The sequence below is a fragment of the Austrofundulus limnaeus genome, unplaced genomic scaffold, assembly GCF_001266775.1.
Source record: "Austrofundulus limnaeus strain Quisiro unplaced genomic scaffold, Austrofundulus_limnaeus-1.0 Scaffold2, whole genome shotgun sequence".
NCBI lineage: Eukaryota > Metazoa > Chordata > Actinopteri > Cyprinodontiformes > Rivulidae > Austrofundulus > Austrofundulus limnaeus.
In genome coordinates this window covers 5,303,151-5,322,828 of record NW_013952404.1, presented here as the reverse complement: position 1 = coordinate 5,322,828, position 19,678 = coordinate 5,303,151, and the positions used below count along the sequence as shown (strand labels likewise).

The 19,678-nt window shown below is 42.1% G+C and overlaps 1 protein-coding gene across 2 annotated transcripts; it reads right to left on the bottom strand.

The window, feature by feature from the left end:
- Positions 1 to 923: 923 nt before the first annotated feature.
- Positions 924 to 18,509, bottom strand: LOC106520266 (signal-induced proliferation-associated 1-like protein 1). 2 transcript variants are annotated; one of them, XM_014012246.1, is made up of 20 exons: positions 16,785 to 18,509; positions 16,543 to 16,673; positions 14,343 to 14,531; positions 14,075 to 14,249; positions 13,596 to 13,699; positions 13,189 to 13,346; positions 9,983 to 10,562; positions 8,866 to 9,140; positions 8,518 to 8,775; positions 8,276 to 8,416; positions 7,969 to 8,117; positions 7,819 to 7,895; positions 7,334 to 7,740; positions 6,436 to 6,651; positions 5,951 to 6,113; positions 3,621 to 3,822; positions 3,320 to 3,460; positions 3,048 to 3,165; positions 2,805 to 2,883; positions 924 to 2,726 (listed from the first exon to the last, which is right to left on the bottom strand). In XM_014012246.1, the coding sequence occupies exons 1-20, from the start codon at positions 18,271 to 18,273 to the stop codon at positions 2,583 to 2,585; spliced, it is 5,196 nt and encodes a 1,731-aa protein (XP_013867700.1). In that variant the 5' UTR covers positions 18,274 to 18,509; the 3' UTR covers positions 924 to 2,582. The 2 variants fall into 2 exon arrangements, with proteins under 2 accessions (XP_013867700.1, XP_013867707.1); XM_014012253.1 differs by having other exon boundaries at positions 7,819 to 7,877.
- Positions 18,510 to 19,678: the final 1,169 nt, after the last annotated feature.

Sequence of the window (19,678 nt, the reverse complement as noted above, 5' to 3'; positions counted from 1 at the left end):
TGAAGAAAATTTTTTTTATTTTTTTTTACAATGACTGTTAATACATGAATGCAATTAATCAAACAGTTATAATCAAACAATCAATTATTTGCTCTAGAATCAGCTGTCTTTATGCTGCTTCTCTCTCAGGGTTCATTCTTGTCTTCAAATCTGTACAATCTGAGCTCGTCCATCTGAACAAAAGGACTTGTGCAAAGGATTCTAAATGGAAAGACAGCAGCTTTATGTTAATCACAGAGGTCAGACACCTTCTGACAGGGACCTGTTTACCTGCTAAGACATATTTGTTACATCAAGCACAGAATTTAGTTCAATTTGTCCTTTTAAACCACCTAAGTTTTCAGTTTTTAAGGGGACATACGATGCAAAGTCCACTGTTAGACGTTAACATTTTGTTGTGTACTTGGGAGTCTCTAGGAGTGCATAAAATTTGTTTAGTTTCTCCCTGTGCTGCGTAGATATCGTTGGATTCCGTTTGAGTCATATTTTTTAACTCTTTCAATTTTCTCTATTTTCTATGAGGTTTTCTGAACTACATCACAGTATTTGTGTCAAACTTCTAAATATGGTCTGGACTTACCAACCAATTTCATCGTCTTCATTCTCCTCTGGCTCTGGGTCAGACTCTGGCTCCAACATGTAAGGCTGGATGGACAAGTCTTCCATTGTTGACATCTTTTAATTCATTTGTTTAAAAGAATAAAATTGTGTCGCTATAGTCGTAAGCCCCTCAATCAAACTAGAGAGGGGCTTGTGGAGTTACAACAGAGGAATTCAGACGAAATCATTGCCGTTCCACTTTTTACTGAAGGACTGAAATGTGAAAAAAATATAAATTTAAGCACGGTATCTCATGTAAAAATCTTTGTGTCAAAATCCACACATATTTGCAGCACAACAAAAGAGCCCGCATCTGAACGAAATGTAATTCAACAAAATATCTTTAATAGATAAAAACATTTGTACACATCACAGCTCAATGGAAAACAGAATCACACGCTGTCACACATGTTAAGAATGAAGGCAAAGGGGTGATCTGCTGGGACGGGGACCTGAGACTCTTCTTTGAGTCCAGCTCATGGTTTTACTTCCGCCTATCCCYCCCCACAACCCCACTCTTGCATAAAAGTTCTTTTGCGCTTTGCTACCCGGTAAAAGCAGAATTGCATCAAAAAATAAAATGTAAAAAATAAGACAGAAGGTGCAAATTCTGATGAATATTAAATTCTCCTTATATACAGTTGCACAGTGTCTGAGTACAAAAGGAAGCAGTTACAGCACGAGGCTTAAGTGAGGACTTGGTTCGGTCTTACGCGGACCAGATTTATGTTGGGCTTTCGAGCAGATTTGTACAGTACAGAAACCTGCAGCTGGAATTTGGGGATTTACACAGTAGTTTCTATATATTTATATACTGAACAGTACCGGTTTAAGTGACTCAGAGGAAAAATAAAAAAGGATCCGACTGAAGCTACTTTACATGCTGTGGATGGGAAAAATGATCAACACTCAGTGTCACTATCAATTAATCCATGGCAGCAGGCAAGGCAAAGTCTTAAACATAAAAAAATGTAGAAAATAAACAAAAATATTAATTTGGGTTAGTTGTTAGCCATCAAATGATGTCCATTTTCTCTTAAGAAACTGCCCATTATAGGCACAAACATCTTACTGCATATGGCTCCTTTTTTTGGCCATTATTTTTGTCATAAATACTCTTTATATTATCATATCACAGAAGGGAGAAAAATACACTTTAGCATCGCATATTTACAATAATCTGGATTGAATGTGTGTGTGTTTTTATGGCACAATACATATTCATTTCTTGTGACCAGTAGTCCTTTACGAGTTTCAGCATCTTTAGATAAACCTGTGTATCATTTCCATCCTGACAGGCGCGTCTCCTTATAGTGAGCTCAGTTTGTGCTGTGCAAAGACTCTGTGTCTCCCTGCTAGAAAAAAAATGACATGTGCCTTTCTTTTTTTTGGGTGAGTGATACAAAAATAATTGGGAGTTGAGTAAAATAAAGAATATCTAAATATGAACAAATTTACAACACATTTATTTAAGTATGAACGGAGCTACATGGGACTTTTTATGATCATCTCTTGCAGGGATCAAGCGTTTGTCTTTGATTTGAGCTTAATAACTTTAAACCTGTTCACTCTTTATAAGGTTAGCTAAAAACCTACATAAGAACAGCAACTTTAATTCCCTTTACATTTCTGCATCTTGCTCTTTGCCATGCACAGCTACCAACGGTTAATTAAGATTAGAAACAAAGGATTACGTAATTTATGTACTCCTAAAGAAAGGAGTGCATGCGCATAAATCCTGACACACGGTTACCCGACTGCTTCTTTCCTCTTTTGTATAAAATCATTCTTGTGTGGTRGTTATCTTACAGAGCCTCAAAGCTCAACAAGGCTGGAATGTAAAACAGCCCAAGTTCTGATGTGCAGGAGCCAAAGARGGACGATTTTCTAAGTTAATGAGTTCTATTAATAGCGTTGAACGTTTGAAATCAGCTTGAGCAGTGGTTCAATTCCCAGTGGAGAGCAGGAGACCTTTGTGTGCATCAGTTCATGTCGATGGTGTTGAAGACCCACTCTGTGAACTTCTTGAGCTTGGCCGAGGCGCTGTAGGACTCCTCCAASAGGCGCTGGTTGTCTTCTCGCAGGCTTTCAACCTGCGCCTGTAACGACGCTTTGGCATCCTTCTCCTGATGATGACAGAAGACATTTGTTTCTTGTTCACTGTTTTCCTCTTCCAAAGAAGAGTCAAACTAACTAAAACTCACCTTCTTCAGGTCCTCCTGTAGTGTCTTCACCATGGACTCCAGCTGGCTCACCTTACCCATTAAACAAGCCGGAGTTTCTCTGTGAAAAGGGACAAAGAGTAAAATAATAACAGCACCATAACAGCTGATTTGACAGATAAGTGCAGTCAACCAGAAAGGAAAACTAACTAATATTAGCTGCAAAGTGTGCAGAGTTTTCCACACTCAAACATCAGTTCACAGCAGTGACCTGAAAGCTCTTACCCTGGCGAGGGCTGTCTCTGTGGAGCCGCCTGMGGTTCGGCTTGTTGGGGGCTGGAAGCTGCTGCGTCCTCAGCTGTGGCGTTTTCCTCCTGGGCGGCTAGGAAAACCAGTCTCTGCTCTAAAACACACACAAAAAGAGGCATTATCAAACTTGAAGAGAGAACATGTTTAGAGTAACGGTGCCCTCTTCTGGTGACAGTAAAGATGACAGTTGGGTTTTCATTACTGCTGTGATAAAGACAGTCAGGTTTATTCAGTTTAGTTTAATTTACCCTCAAACGCCTTGGCAGCATCCACCAAGTGGGCCCAATCAAGTGGGCCATCAGCTCCAGTGTCAGGCAGGGGCATGAGGGCAGGGTCCTGCTGGTTCTTCTCGTTCTCCCGCTCTGAGATCTCTGGAGCTGACAGGTCTCCTGAATGGATGAAGCAGCAGGATAAAATACTCTCCACTCTGCTATCGCACGAAACAAACATCTTACAGGTAAAAGCTCAACACRTTTTAAATTGAGACAAGATGTAGTTGCMTTCATTATCTGCAGACACACCTSCGGTAAAACGAAGCCTAAAACTCACCGAGGGATTTGTGTGAGGCACGGCGTTTCGGCCCATGCCGAGTGAYGGGTGAGCGGGGTATGGTTGAGCAGGTGAACAGAAGGTCGCCGGATGAGTCACGCTGCCCACCGGTGGATGACTCCCTCTGCCCGCTGTAGATACTCTCGTCCGACAGCGTCCTCTGGAGGGAGCGACGACTTGGTGGCGGGCCCGGAAACAGTGGCTTCAGGGGACAATTGAAACAGAAGATAAGGAACTGCAGGACTCTGATGAGGAACAACAAATTACAGCAAATCTTGCTCAACTGGACAAATCATTTCCTGTAAACACAAAACGGTCTGTGACATATTCACACACAGATAAAATATTGATTTTATAGACACTTTTATTAATATCCATATACATTTATTTATAATAAAATGCTGCTTAGTCTGGATGTCACTTGGACTAGTCATTACCTCATCAATTATGACAAAACAACATCAAACAAGAAAATCATTTGTTTATATTCTCCTTGTATAACTTCACTTTAAATGGGGGGTATTATGACTTTTTTGAGCTTTATATCATGTTATAATGTTCCCTCAACAAAAACATGCCCAAATTGTTGCTTTGACTCATTCATGCAGGTTTAATAAGTCCTTGAATCTCCTCTGGTAGCCATGTGGAGCTGCCTAAACACGCTTGCTGGCACAAAGCTCCACCTATTTACACAAAGCTCCTCCCTAGGACTCAGTTTGTGGCCGAGCACCACCCTACGGAGCACCTCTTACCTGAAAGCATTGTTGTGAAGACCTGCTGAAATGGAAGTGTCAGAAACGGTAGGGGGTTCTTAAAGAGACAGAGGCCAATTTAAAGGTGTTTAGATCAAATTTATTTTTGATATATAATTAGCAGGGGTGCAACGATACAGAAAATTCACGATTCGGTTCGGTTCGATACTTTAGTCTCACGGTTCGATATTTTTCGATACAAAAAGAGAAATTTCCATGCCCCTTTTAACTTGTAATTTATTTAAATTAAGTATGAACATTTGTTTAACCTCAAAAGTACAGTTTTTAAATTAAATGTTGCTGAAACAGCAAGTTTCTCCGTGGATCTGCGCACAAAAACGCAGCCTAGGTGGAGTAGCCAAACACAGATCCACTGATCCTTCAACACAGAGCATCTTCAGAAGACAAGCTGATAAAGTAAATTTTAAAAATCTGTATTGTTCGATACAAGTGTGTATTGAACCAAAAGCACTGTTTGATACGGTTCGAAACGGGTGCATGTATTGTTGCACCCCTAATAATTAGGTCTACAGCATTTTCATAACTTGGCTGAAGAAAAAAAAAAAAAGGTAACATAGTTACTTCATTGTAGTATAGAATTAAACAAGGTGCTTGGATAATATATAAGACCCCTTTAAGATGTATTTTCACTGGACCTTTTTCACAGCACACATGTTGACAAATACAGATGAATTATAGTGGATCAACTTTAATATAGCAATGAAACTGTTGCTGCTTCATGTCTAACCCTGGAGTTACACTGCATGTGGCTCCGGTCCGGTGCGAAGCGCAGAGGCGCTCCGAGAAACATGCGCAGGAAATGCGAGATCATGCAATAAAGTCGGTGATAAATGTGGAAATCAGATCAAATAAATTCATGCTTTGGAAGACGAACTGAAAACAACTGCAGCCCTGTTGTCTTCATTTCAAAATAAAATCCACACGTTTTGTGTGTATACATTCTGCCATCTGCTTCCCAAACATAATGATAAATATTGACAGCATGTTTCTATAAATATCCCCATATGTTTATTAATATAGCTAGGATTTTGACAAAATGTCTATCTTTGGGGGAATTATTTTGAAAATACAAATGTCYTCATTCCTTTTCCTGTTAGTGCAGTGTGATATTTGTAGATTGACTCCGCATCTGCACCGCCATCTGGCAAAACATAGGWTTGAATCTAATTTTGGCATTTCGCCATGCCCACGCCGCCACCCTGTGCTACCCTAAATGCCCTCATTGATTTTAATGGTTGCCTTTTTCACTGTGGAGGTCAGAGCGAAGGGGAGCAGAGCTGACGCAGTGTAAATTAAACTATTCAGCACATTTGTGCCCCCTTTCTTAAAAAACAAGGTGCTGCTTTTAAGTGAACAAATTAAATGTTTCTCTCTACCTTTATTAGTTTAGAAATATCTGCAAACATTTGCATTTGGCTGTTCTATGACTGTTTATCTAATGACATCTTTAAGGATCATAACAACTCAAYAAGACAACAAGAAAACAAGTAACTGAAAACTTCCTACAAGACTCAACTGCCCTGACAGAAGCGAGAAGTGAACTGTATTTCTCTGTACCTTCTCTTCATTTGTTGTAGGTGGTGGGCTGTCAAGTGTGATGAGCTTCTTCAGCTCTTCTTCCAGGCTGGATTTGGCAGTCTGGCGCTGCGGCGACTGGGAACCGCGAAGATTGGCTCTGAGCTGAGGCTGTCCACCCAGCAGGCCATCACTCTGGTGCCTTCTGGAGACAGAAACAAATCCCAGTTTAATCAGAAGCCTCCTGTACCAAAATAACTCTGAATAAATGAAAATGAGTAGGCTTGATGGCATCCTTTAAGCCAAAATCAAAAACATCTGAAGCCTCCATTAATTAAAATAAATATTAAATTTGTTCATGTAAACCGAACAATAAAAAATAAATCCAGCCACATGGGGGCACTGTTAACCAGCTCCTCAGTCTCAGAACAGCTAAAACTAAACAGATTTTTTTAGATTTAATGTTAGTAATTTTCCACAACATACTGTGCTGCGTTCACAGATCTACAGGTAAACTCCTGTCTTACTTGCGAGTGCTGGTGAAGTCCACAGAGTTGACAGATCCCCCGGGCTTCTTCCAGCCAATAAGGTACTTGGAGGTTGCTCCTTGACGCGGATAGAAGCTTTTGTTCCCAGGAGACAAGGATGTGGGCGAGATGTTCGTAGCGGCTGTTTCGTTCTGTGGCGATACGGCGCCGCAGCTCTGTCCCATCGGACTGCCAGAGTGACCAAAGCTGATCGTACTGGAAACAGGACATAAAAGTAAAACACAGAATTAGGTAAAAAGAAAAAAAAGAGATATATTTTATTTTTTCTGCATAAAACAATAAATCAAACATAAAGACAACGAAAAGCCTTTAGCCTGCTTGTTTCATCACTGCATCATCTATGAACAAAAATCGATTAAATCCAAAATAGAAACTAGGACAGCGCTCTTCTTGCGTGTAATTTTCAATCCCCCTGCATAGTTTTTACATTGCATAACATAAAATAATATGTTTTTTTAAAGAAAGTTTTATACGTAAGCATTTTTGTGCACAAACACTATATATAAAACAAAGCTGTCTGTGGAAAGTCTGTTGGAGCTGAGTTATTTCTGCCTGAGCGAAGAAGAGAGGAAGGAAGGCTTTATTTGACTCAAAAGGAATGGGMTTTAGAAGAGGGGGAGGAGTGCTGAGCTCACAGTCTGTATTTCTTTGAAGSCTTTCCTTTCAATCATGGATACTGTAAGATGAAAACACACTTGAATATAAAACCAGTCTCACAGATATTTCATTCATCCTGTCTCTCCTTGTTAAAGCCAATCCAGAGCTCTAGATTGAGGACTGTATAGGATATACAATGAATCAGTTTATTTTTATTGAAGAACTGAAGTTGGAGAACAACTTATCACTAAAAAAMACACACACACACACACACACACACCTGGAGTCACTCAGGCTGTAGGAGCCAGTTTCAGGAGCTGATGCAGAAGCAGATGGACTCTTTGTCGCAGTCTCACAGCCCCCCGCCACGCCAAGGGAGTCTGATGTTGGAGGTGATGCACTAGTGGCTCTCTGGCTGCATGCTAGGTCCTCCTGCCACGCAATTTTTTCCTTGGATCTGAAAGCACCAGTGGAGGACGCTGTGCTGCTCTGCGTGGCGGTGAAGGAGGTGGCGTCGATGCCGCTGTCGGTAGAGGTGCCCTGGAGGTAGCCGTTGAGCTCCAGGTCGCTCCGTGCTCCTGAACGGGAGCCGACCTCGTACCACTTTTCGTCGCTGTGCGCAGAACTGGAGGCGTTGCTGGACAGAGTGTTGCTGCTCGACTGGCTGGAGGAATACGGAGCATCCGCCTGCAGATGAATGAAACACATGATGAACGTCAAGTGTCTCTTTTGAGCTCKGCTGGTTTCTTGTTTCTTGTTGCGCACCTTCTTGTTAGGAGAGAGGCGGCTGTTCGGATCGGCTGGCTGGAGGCGGGGAATCACCGCTTTGGAAACAGCAGCATCTACGTTAGGAGGCAACTTAAACAYGGAAAGTGTGCGTTTTATTAATTTTTATGCTTGTAGTATTTTGCTTACCTGAGCTGGTTTTGTCCCCTGCTCTACTGGTGGAGTCTCCCTCCCCACTTCGAGACCATCCTACACCAGAACCCACCTTCATCCCATTCACCACCTCAYCAGCTGCCTGCTGCACAGACGTGACCGGCGACTGGCCGTTGTTATTAAACCTGCGCCGGAACACAAGAGGGTTGCTTACAGAAGTTTCCATGTAGCATAACGCACTGAAATGTGAATATCTTTTTTTTCTTTTTGTCTAAAACTAAAATAACAATAATAATAATAATAATAATAAATTTAAAAAAAAGTAAATATCTTGTCAACTTACCCATCAGGTGCAGCCTTCTGCCTCCAGTGGCCGGAGCTCGTCTCCGTGTAGGCGAGGCCGGAGGGTGAGTTTGTGTTGTGCAGTGTGCGGCCCATCACAATGGAACAGGCGAGCGCATAGTTGTCGTTCCCTGGGGAATATCTGTAAGAGTGCACACGTATAACATTACAGCTGCGAGCAGACATTTGATTTAGTGTTTCTGCACATCGTGCAACAGCAATACATTTTTTTTTTCGTGTGACCTTTTTGGGTTGAGTGGCCGACCGTCACTCGACACGCTGCGGGGAATGGCAGCAGAGTTGCGGTCGCTGAAGTCTGACGGCGGCGCCTTGATTAAGGTTCCTCCCGTTCCGGCCGCTCGGGTCTGAGGACTGGATGAGGAGCGCGGCCATTTGTTGTTGTTGTTTGTCGGCCGGAAGGGAAACTTTAACTCATAGGGCATGCCCTCTTTGTGGTTTTTGTAGTCTACAAGTGGCATGTGGTAGATTTCTGAGCAGCCTCTGTTGGGACCAAAAAAAAAGGCATTTACCATTTCTGAGTAGTTTACGTCTCCGTCTTACTGAAACTTGTGTCTTCTGTGACAACTTTACCTGCGTGGGGTGGAGTCTTCATGGGGAGGAATGATGACGACTTTGACGGTGACGGAGGTCCTAAGCAGGTCAATCATCTGCTCGTGAGACAGCGAGGCCACTGACACTTTGCAGATCTCCACCAGACGRCTGCCTTGCCTCAGCCCGGCCTGCCAGGCATAACCATAGGGCTCCACTTCAGCTACAATGCCCTCAAAGTTCACATGAAAGCCCAGCTGTCCCAAGGCATTACGACGCAACGTCATCTCTGTGGTTTGACTACCTTTGGTCAACAGCTACAGAACAGAAGAGAAAAAGAGGTTACAGTTAGTACAACGGAAGAGAAGCAATGGAGGAAATAGGAAAAAAACTACTTTTATCTTTTCTGTTCCTTTCCTTCTCTGATATAGTCAAAGTTTAATTTTAACTACARTWATTGGTATAGGATACAYAYACAGGGTTCCCACACCKTGGTCAAMATCAAATTCAAGGACCTTTCAAGGACTTTYCWGTACCAATTTCCTCAAATTYAACATCAGAAATGAGTCAGAATCAATGRAATAAAGTGGAGTAAATGTACACCTTACATTCATATCCACAATAYATGGACATGTAATTATGTCCTGGGAGGTTCGGCAGCTCAGTTTGGGAGGAGGGGATGTGAACATGTCCAGACGCTCAGTGAGGACAGGAGGAGCTGTGGTGCTCTCACCTGGGCTCAGAAAGAAAGACCTGCTGCCCTACTCTGCTCTGATTCGGTAAAACCATAACTACGGCTCACGTTATTTGTTGAAAACCACATCAGTTTACTCTAATCCTGAGTTATCCACTGCAATAAATGTAATTATTTTATTTTATTATTATAATTATTTTTACAGATGATGAAAATCCTTTCTGTGAAGAAAGAATTTCAATCCCCAAAAAACATTCAAGGACTTTCAAGGAAAAGTGTAATTTTTGGCTGTTTTCACCAACTTTCCAGGGCCTTAAAATAATTTTTCAAATTCACAAACTTTCAAGGATTTTAAGAACCCGTGGGGACCCTGCATATAAAATGCATATAAACACAGTGATGTTTTATTTATGGACCAAGTCAAGAAGACTCTGCTAAGGTTTTCAAATCCCGTAACACACCCACCTCCAGTCTCTTCACAACCTCGCCAAAGTCTTCTGTATTGTTATTGATGGAGCGAAGCGACACGCTCTCCCCACGCTCATAGTAGACCTTCATGGAGGCGGGACTTCCCGTCGACCAGCCAATCACATCACGCGTGGCACAGTTAAACACAACTGCTTTGGCCTCTTGATCCAGCAGGATGATGAAGTCATTAGAAATGGCCAGCAGGCACTCGCGTTCCGCCCCTGCCACCTGGTCTTCAGCGTGAACCTGCCAGGTTATGGCGCCCAGACTCCGCAGCTCCGCCCCGCTGTACGGACGCATCTTCTCTCTCCTCTTGTGAGCCAGAGAGATGAAAGGGAACTTCCCCGCCGACTCCACGGGCGTGCTGGTCACGTGACGTTCGGCTAAGTCCCGCAAGTACTCCTGTCGTGTGCGTGTTGCCATGGCGCCAAACTTTTCCGACTTGTGGGCGGCGTTCTCGGCGTTGATGACTTTGGCCAACAGGAAGTCCCGGAAGACGGATGACTTCGGGAAGGTTACGCCTTTGGGGATTGGTGGGCCGAAGGAGGGGACGTCCTGGGAACGAGTGACGGCCACACTGCAGGTAGAAAAAGAGATGAGAGTGAAATTGTTGCTCGACTCAAATAAAATAATAATAATAATAATAATAATAATAATAATAATAATAATAACAACAATGATAATAACAATACTAATAACAATGATAATAACAATAATAATAATAATGATAATAACAATGATAATAACAATAATAATAATAATAATAATAACAATGATAATAACAATTATAATAACGATATAATAACGATAATAACAATGATAATAACAATGACAATAACAATAATAATAATAATAATAATAATAAAGAATGATCCAAAAAGCACTTTTTTTTTTACATATTGTATTTGTATGTGCTCAAAATTGGGATAAAACAGTTTAAGTGGAAAGAAATTTTCCACTGTTTTGTGATAAAAGCACAGTGAGGACATGTGTCCTAAAGGTTTTGTTGCCTTTGACCCATTTGGACTGTAGGTACAAAGAAGGGCGTTAAAACCTCCACAGACAAAGCTTTCCTCTTGTTACCTTCCACTGCTCCAATTTCATTTCCACACAGTAGAGTTGAGTTACTATAAATTAGTAAGCAGGTGTTTTTGCAACCTTCCCTAATACTTGTTGTTYATAAGTAAAWTGGCTCAGAGTCAACAAAAAYGGGCTTTAGTTCCACAGGAACTCTGCTTACTTCCTACAAGTCTCCATCAACCCCATTAAACAGATCACACTGTCATTTCCTGCAGCACATAGACTGCACCCCGTCCCTGACTAGTGCCGACATGTGAATGCATTCGATCTCAGATGACAGCTCCCGGCTCCATCGTCCTGCTTACTCCTCTACATCATGGTAAGGAGAGAAGTGCTGCAGTTGAAGTTRGCGAGCACAAATAACCCACATCTCCCAAACAATGATGTAGTTATGCAATYCGCCGTGCTGAATCCAGTGGATTAGCACCCAGCTGGCTCCAGGCCATTTACTCCTCTAATGCKCCGGACTGCCTCGATATGACCAGCGCATTACTCTGATCTCAACAGACTAATAATAACCAGAYGATTCTACAAACCATAACATACTCTTTTTTTAATAGAGATTAGAAAAACTCATTGCGTTATTGATGTGTTTGTGCATCAAAACATTGAGGGAACGAATCAATAGYTTTCCCCACAGAAAAAGAAAGAATGCACATCTGATCTGGATGTAGAGTGATTGCTTTTGCAAATTTGCAACTAGTGATGAGCTGATCTGCACTCAGTGTAAAATCAGTAGCAGCATACAGTTTTCTGCATGATTTTAACCAGTTCATGCTAAAATCAACGTAAACATCAACTTACCTCTTACTTCAGCAAAAAGCTACCATCCTCCTCAGACTGTTGCAGCAAAATATTCCAAACTTCTTGTGCAGTCAGTGAAATGTTAAGCCGAGTCAATGCTAACTCAGTTCTCCTCTCAAAACACACAGTTCAGCAAGTTGCAAGAAAGCTTTGCGATTAAGTTATTTTGAATGAACCGGGGTTCCTCTGTACACTATCAGGAAATCTGCAGGGAAAAAAACTTTCCACAAACTGAAGTCTCAACAGATCCAATCAATCCACAGAAAACAAGTCGAAGCCAGAGACTGAGAGTCTAAGTGACTTTAGATGGAGTAGCTGCAGCCTCTACTTGCCTGTTTATATTTTATCAGTAAGGTAAACAAGCACTCCCAACTTTTCCCTTTTCTACACTACAAACCAAAAGATGACCCCTTAARACGAGSTGAAATCTTGATGGAAGTCTTTGCTGGCTGATGGGATAAARTTGCTGATCGGGAATAAAAGCCGAAAAATGTCGATGGTGTGAGAGACGGAGGCTGGACCGACCTGTCCGCACCTGAGGTGGACTCTGGGAGATCTGACAAACACTGCTCTCTGCACAGTCCTCCTCGCTCACATCCAAGAGCGAGAGAAGAGAGCACTTCGTGTGCGTGGCGCTAACTCCTTCCGACTCACTCCGACTCATGCTGCCCAGAGGCAAAGTGGCAGTGATGAAGGGGCGGAGGAGGAGGGGGTCGTATTGTACGGGTGTGTGAAGAGTGAATCTTCAAGTGAGCGCGCGTATGAGCGRGGAAAGTGTGCAACTGTGTGCAGCGTGTGCAAGTGAGCATGAGAATGAGGTGAAATGGGAGTACGGGAGTGACAAAGAGCAACTATGTGTGCATAATATCTGTGTGCGTGCGGTGGGGYGGCTTTGAATGAGCGGTAATCATCACCAGGCTGAGAATAAACCAGTAGAGGTGAGCAAGCACCGATGCGACAGCTCAGAATCCAACAAATGTATACTTGTGCACATGCGCATAGTTTAAACAGTCCAAGAAAATGGGACAACGGTRATGCAAAATCCTTTTATGTTTGACCAGTGCCTTCCAGTGCTTTCACCCTAATGCTACTGCAGCTACCTGCATAAAAACATGACTATTCCTAATGCAGCGTGCAGCTTTTAAGGGTCTGGTCCTGCACAGAGATAGGTCACGTATGAGTTTGGTCAAGCTGGCCTTGTTAAAACTGCAACAAGGCTTTACATGTGGAAGTTTCTCCCTGCCCAGTGAGTTGCTCATTAGGTCATGATTACATTTTGTTCTCTTGTGGTCGTTTCAGTCCGCCTGACATCGACTCACCTGTAGCATGTGCTGTCAGAACAGGGGTTGTGCACTCGTACAATGATGAAAACGTGCTGAAAGTGAGAGCGAATGGTCCTGGGTGTGAAGGGGTGTGCTCCTGGTTCCTGGAATACAATGGTCACAATGTCGTTCCCAATGTGGCGCTTCCTCAGCAACTGGAAAACAGTATTTATGGAGAGAAGCATTAACTTTAGGTGTCCAAACAAGCATTTGGTGCATTGTGTTTTATTAGATACTGAAAAAAAAAAGAAGTTAAATTAAACATGGATTAGAATCTGATTCCATGGCTGTAAGTGATCTCACATTCCTGAGGTTTATTTTATGTACATTTCCAAACAGAGAAATTTTCACTTCTCTTTTTTTTTCTGACATTATACCACAAAAGCTGTGTTTTCTGTGTTTACCTGTTGCTTGTTGTTGGGCGTGTAAGGCAGCATTGTCGAGACATGAAACATGATTTCATAGTCCTTGTAGGAAGTGTACAGGGAGTGAGTGCCCGTGGAATCCGCTGCAGGAAAAACGGCAATGCAACATTAAGAGCCATTATAAAATTACACCTATTCATTTCAACTCTGCTTTCTGTGCACAACAGGATGCATTTTTTACCAAGACAATAGTAAACTGTGGCATTATGTCAACTGATTAGAATGATTGTTCATATCGAACACAAATATTTAATTCATGTTTCCTGTAGGTGGAACCAAGTTTGCTGTTGTTTGACACTACAGAAGAAACAAAGTAAAGACTATGAAATGTAATGTGAACTAAAGGAAATCCTGATTGTGGTTTTGCAGTCATTACTTTCACAGCTAAAACTAAAGTGCAAACTGTGAGGTTTCAGTGTGTGCATTATTAATTCATGAGTGTATCTGGGAGTTGTTACTTTTGGTGTCCAGTTGAGCTCTGTACTTGGTGAAACCCTTGAGGCGGACCTTCTCCCCCAGCAGGTGGAGGAACTCCTCCAGGGCGGGGCCGGCCGTCTCGTTGTTGTACATTTCCTCCTCTGTGCTTTGCCCCGCTCTGCAGTACATCACGCCCACCTTCACCTGAAAACTCAGCTGGACATCAGACAAAGTTGCTTTACGATAAGAGCTCTTCAGAAAGGAGCAGCTTAATGGAAGACACAAAGTTCCTGTGTGTTATTCCCTTACCCCTTGTTCATCCAGTTTCATCAGCTGCTCGGTTACTTTGGGAGTGTTGAGGGCCAGCCTGAGGCAAGACAGATCTAATTCTGGTAGAAGGTACTCCAGTACATCTTTGACGGGCAGCCCTCGGGTGGTGCCATGCTTAGAGGTCGAGGGCACTGCATCCTCTAGTATAGATCCTCGAAGTGTTGTCAGCTGGAATGATTGAAACGAAAGGGTAAACAAGCATCAGCCATTTTTAGACAAACATGCGTGCACTGACACAAAAAAAAAACAGACTAGTTTCTAAAGGAACGCCTGTTTTATTTCAACGTTAATGATACTAAAATAGGACAAGACAATTTGTCAGCCCTTTTTGTGAATACAGAACAAAACTAAAAGAAATAAAGAAAGAAAGGCAGGAGGGCTTGTCTAACCATTCTGTGTACAAAGTATGCATTGTGCTGACCTCTGGGAATGAACTCATCACTTTGTTATTATAACAGGTGGAGACTTTCTTTCAAGCTGGTGTTTACAACGGACCACTGTTTGCGTGTTTGGATGAAGGAGTAGGGGTGCTTAGGTACTTCAGAATGACCTGTGAGGTTTAAATAACCTGCATCGGCCCATTCTAAACTTACTTAACTGGGTTTAAAATATCGATTTAATCGATCTGGATCGATTTTCGTTCAAATTTGGGAAAATCGATTATCGTAAGGTATGAGATCAATTCTTCCCCATGGGTGTTGTGTGCGATGAAGCTGTGCGTTTCCATGTTGTGTGTCACTCCTGGCTTGCCGTAGGTTTACATCCAGTTGACGGTCAGCGCTAACGTTAGCTCCCGACAACAAGTTGTCTGGGGCAAAACAAAAGAAACTAAGGAACCACTAACATTACAGCTGACTCTCAGCAGAACTTAAAGATAACAGAGGCCATGACAGCTTTTGTTTACAAAGATTTGCACTCAGACGCGTTAGCGGGAAACGAAGCTTCGAGTGGCTGGTTCTGATGGTCGGACCAAAACTACGGTATGTAAACATCTGACTGAAACTGTTCTCCTCAGCCTGTAGAAATGTGTGAAAGATGACAAAATCTAACAAAATCATTTATTTTTTTACCAATATTATTTATAAATTTTAGAAATATCTCAATGTAATAATTATCAATGTACAAAGTGATGGAATGTTTTAGCTGAAGTACTTTTTTTCTTTCTTCCTTCTTGTTAATAAGTTTTATTGCACAGAAGATAACAGAAACATTACAAATATACAATTTTCACACATTCAAAAGAGTGGGCAGAAGTACACTTATATTATCCCACCTCCTCTCCTGTAACCTTATTTCATCACTTCTTAATGATCAAGAAAATCATTCTTAGTTTCTAAAACTAGTGTATCCAACAACACTTTCTTGGTCAATTCCTTTTTAGTTTAAACCTTTGCAACTTGAGACAGTTTTGTTTCAAGATTAAACTCCAATTTACAAGTTTAAACGTAAAATTATGTTTATAATTTTACCAATGCACCAAGTTAGAATTAGTTTCTATTTGCAGAATTATTTCCTTTGAGAATGTCTTACATATCAAAATAAATGTGTTACTGCAAGATATCCTTAACTAATTTAAAAATCAATCAAACTGAATCGTGAATCGTATCGGGAAATTTGAATCGATACCCAGCCGAAACAAAAACAAGCAAGTGCTTCTGCCTTCCACCTGGGAATGCGTGTCAATAAATCCCATTACCAAATTTTAAAACCAAATCAACAAAAGCTGAGCCCGTACGTGTGGGATTAACCACTGCAACTWAACTGAGAAGTAAAGCTCTTCACACAGTGGCTTTAACTTGCCGACAGGCCTTGAGGGGTGGGGGATAAGTGCATCTTCTGAGGTTTCTTCACACATTGCTGATATTAGGGGAGACAGCTGAATAGCTCGGGGGTAGGTTGCATAATAAGAAACAAGGGCTGCGGCTTATTTTATCTCAAGCAGAAATTCCTAGTGTATCCTGCAAATAAAGCTTGATTAAACAGTAAATATCATATGGGCTGAACATTTTTTAGAAGTGAATCAATCTAACAACCCAAATATATTTTTCTCATACCAAAGCAAAAATAATTTAATATGTCTGCTTCCTTAAAAAGCCTTGAGCCTTATACTCTGCAGAAGGGAAAAAAACTGTGTGTTGTAATGCTCAGCAGGTAAGAAGAATGAGACTGCATATCGGACCTCACTGGTTCTGAAGATGAGGCGGTAGTTATACTGTGAGCCGTGCTCCTTATCGTCCTCCAGCTTCTCTCTGCGCAGGCTCACTGCAGCTGGACCCAGTGCTTCATCTACTCCAAAGTAGTTCCAGTGCTCTGCGTTAAAGAAAGTACCACAAAAAAGAATGTTACATTACACTGAACATTACTTCTTTAAACAAAAAAGCATTTTTTTGCAGCTATTTATAATACTTAAACGAATCTCACCTCTAAGGTAGAAGAACTTTCTATAGTAGTTGGCTCCCAGGTCCACGTGCTCCACAATGTATTGTTTGCCCTTTTCGCTGAGTGTGCTAGGTCCCTCCTTCGGTCCCTCGAGAACAGCTACTCCAGCATTGGTGCAGTGCGTGCTTAAAGATGTTTCATACAAGTTAACTTCCCCAGACATGGTCCCCGAGCCACTGCTCCCTGCTCCTCCACCCACAAGTCCATGATACCCTGCACCGCCTGCTCCCAGCCTGCGTCTCACAATCCCATCAGCACCAATCTCATTACGGAAACAGGGACAACTTAGAAGCATTTCGTTGCTCTGTTCATCTCCTGCATCCAAGCCTGGGCTGTCTCTTGAACTGAGCTCCTCTTGGCTGCCACTGGGGGAGCTGTACGGCAGACTGTGGGTGGATGACAGAGTGGAGGTAGCTGAAGCTACAGCGGCGGCCGACGCCCCGGTCGTGGTGTTTTTCCTTTTGCCTGCAGTCTGTCGCAGCTGAATAATTTTGTTGAGATCAAAAAGAATGCTCTGAACATCAAAGTGTGCGAAACCTTTTTGACAAACCCATGGTTTTGAAGGGGGGCATATATCCTCTGCCCGACTGTCTTCTACATCGGACCCAGTTCTAGGGGAGTCCAGCTCACCTCGTACATTCCTAAGTTTTCGGAATATAGACTCACCCCCTGTTTCAGATTTGGTACGTCTCTTTGGAGGCTTGTCCTTGTCCCTAGGTTTAAGAAGATGACCATCTATGACATCTTCCTGTAGCTCCATTATGCCCTGATTAATCCCAACATTTAGTATGTCCTCCAGTTTCTCAGGAGCAGGGCTTCGTTGGTCAACTTTGTCTCCTTGATAACCCTTTAGCATTTCAAAGAAGCCATCTTCAGATATTCCATGCTGATCTATTGAGGAAGTGCTGCCATATTCACGATGAAGAGGGGAACACTTAGGTGCTGCAGATGGACCCCAGTCTTCTCCACTGTCTCCACTGCCTTCCATCTCACTGATAGTCATGTCACTATTGCTGCGCTGACGAATGCGTCTCTGCCGTGGGTTTTTATGTGCAGGACCTCTGTAGTCTCCTGGGGACAGGTACCGGGTGTCAGGGCAGTAATTGTTAGCTTGGACGTGGGTTCGATGCTTTAGACTATTGTGGATGTTACGAAGCATTGATGAGTCCTGAGGGCTCAAAACAGAACCTAACTTAATGTGACTTTTATTAGAAGGGGGTACACCAGTTTTGACCTCAGCAGGTGAATGCCACAGAGCACCTGGCATTTCTTTTCTAGGGGGCCAGTCAGCCACCCGAGCCCGAACACCCATTTTAGGTACTCCTGTGCTCACACCACCATGAAAGTTGTCTGTGCGGGTTGGCAAAGCCCCTCCGTTAACTGTTCGAAGGTGGTCAGTGTAAAACTCATTAGTGGCAGGGATTGTACCACCGACAGAGCACTCCATTGGTGGGCGCTTCAGGCTGGTCATAACACCAGTGCCAAAGGCTAAAGGCACTCAGCAGATGGACATGGTTGCTTTTGGGACTGGTTGTTGCTCCCTGACCTCATGAGCAGTTTGATTGTCGGGATCAATAAGTGAAGATGCAGAAGAGCCTTTCAACACTCAAGCTTGCATACTGCTTCGTTAAATGCACCAACACTGCCACGTGACATTRTTTCCCACTCCAAACACAGAATCCTGAAAAGAAATTAGAAACTTGTTAGCAGCAGTACTCTCAAGAGTAATAATTAACCATGAGAAGTGCATTTGTGTAGCGGATCACAAAGCCTTCCCTGGAATGAATAGGGCTGGAAACAAGAAAAACCAGAGTGAAATTTAATCCCTGAGAGGAAAATAACTTTGCAGTTAATTTCTAAGACTTTCAAGTTCCTCCAAATCAAAACTACATCTAGTGTGTAAATTTATGGTTACATATAATGTAATTTAAAATAATAGATCAAAGTGTCAATCCTTAACAACAGAAAGTTTTTATATGTCTTTTCTAAAAAAAAAAACAACCCATTTAAACCTTAGGTCAGCAAGAGCATTGGATGGAAGTACAGAATTTGAAATTTAATGGGAAAATCTTTTGAATCTTTCAAAAGAACTTCATCTTTTAACTTACAAATGTCTAACGAAACACACCAGTTCAGTGCTCTGATCTTTTAGGTTTCTAATGCTAAATGGCATTTTTTAAAAGATCAAACATGCCAACCTGCACATCAAAAAGCAAATAAGCCTTTAAAAGTAATCTGAAAATGGCTGATGATTCTGTGCTTGAAAAATGTCAATTTGGCAGTGATAAACAGATTTAAGCCTCTTCTCTCACTTGGCCCTGCCAGGTTGTGTATGTGATCACATTAGCCACCAGCCATGAGTTCTTAGTGACCGCCAGCAGCACAGCCACCTTCACACTGCAACAAAAACATCAGGACTAACTGAATGTTCAAAACACATTTGTCCAATAGAGATTCAGCTTTTATTACAGAAGTAATAAAATGGATGTCTATCTATTTAAAGACAGAGAAGGATGCAGAGCACCATGCAGCATTGCCTCTGTGGTACAGACATTTGAGAGATGGGTCAAATCCTCCCAAGATAGCACAGTTTGTTTGATCTATCAACATCAATTTGCAAGTCAAGTCTCAAGTATTCCTACACTTACATGAGTGCAAGGGTAAAAAGCTCAAGGCTCTGCAATGCAGATGATTCAGTTTTCAGATATACTTCTGGCAAAGTATCCACAGTGAGTCAAAATAGAATACTGGCTGACAATAAGACAGTAAACCCATTAAATTTCAGTCAACAAAGGCCAAAACAAGCAGTTGTTTGCATCAAAATAGCAATGTATTCATTTTGAAATCACAACCAATAATTGTAGGCTCCTCAAAAG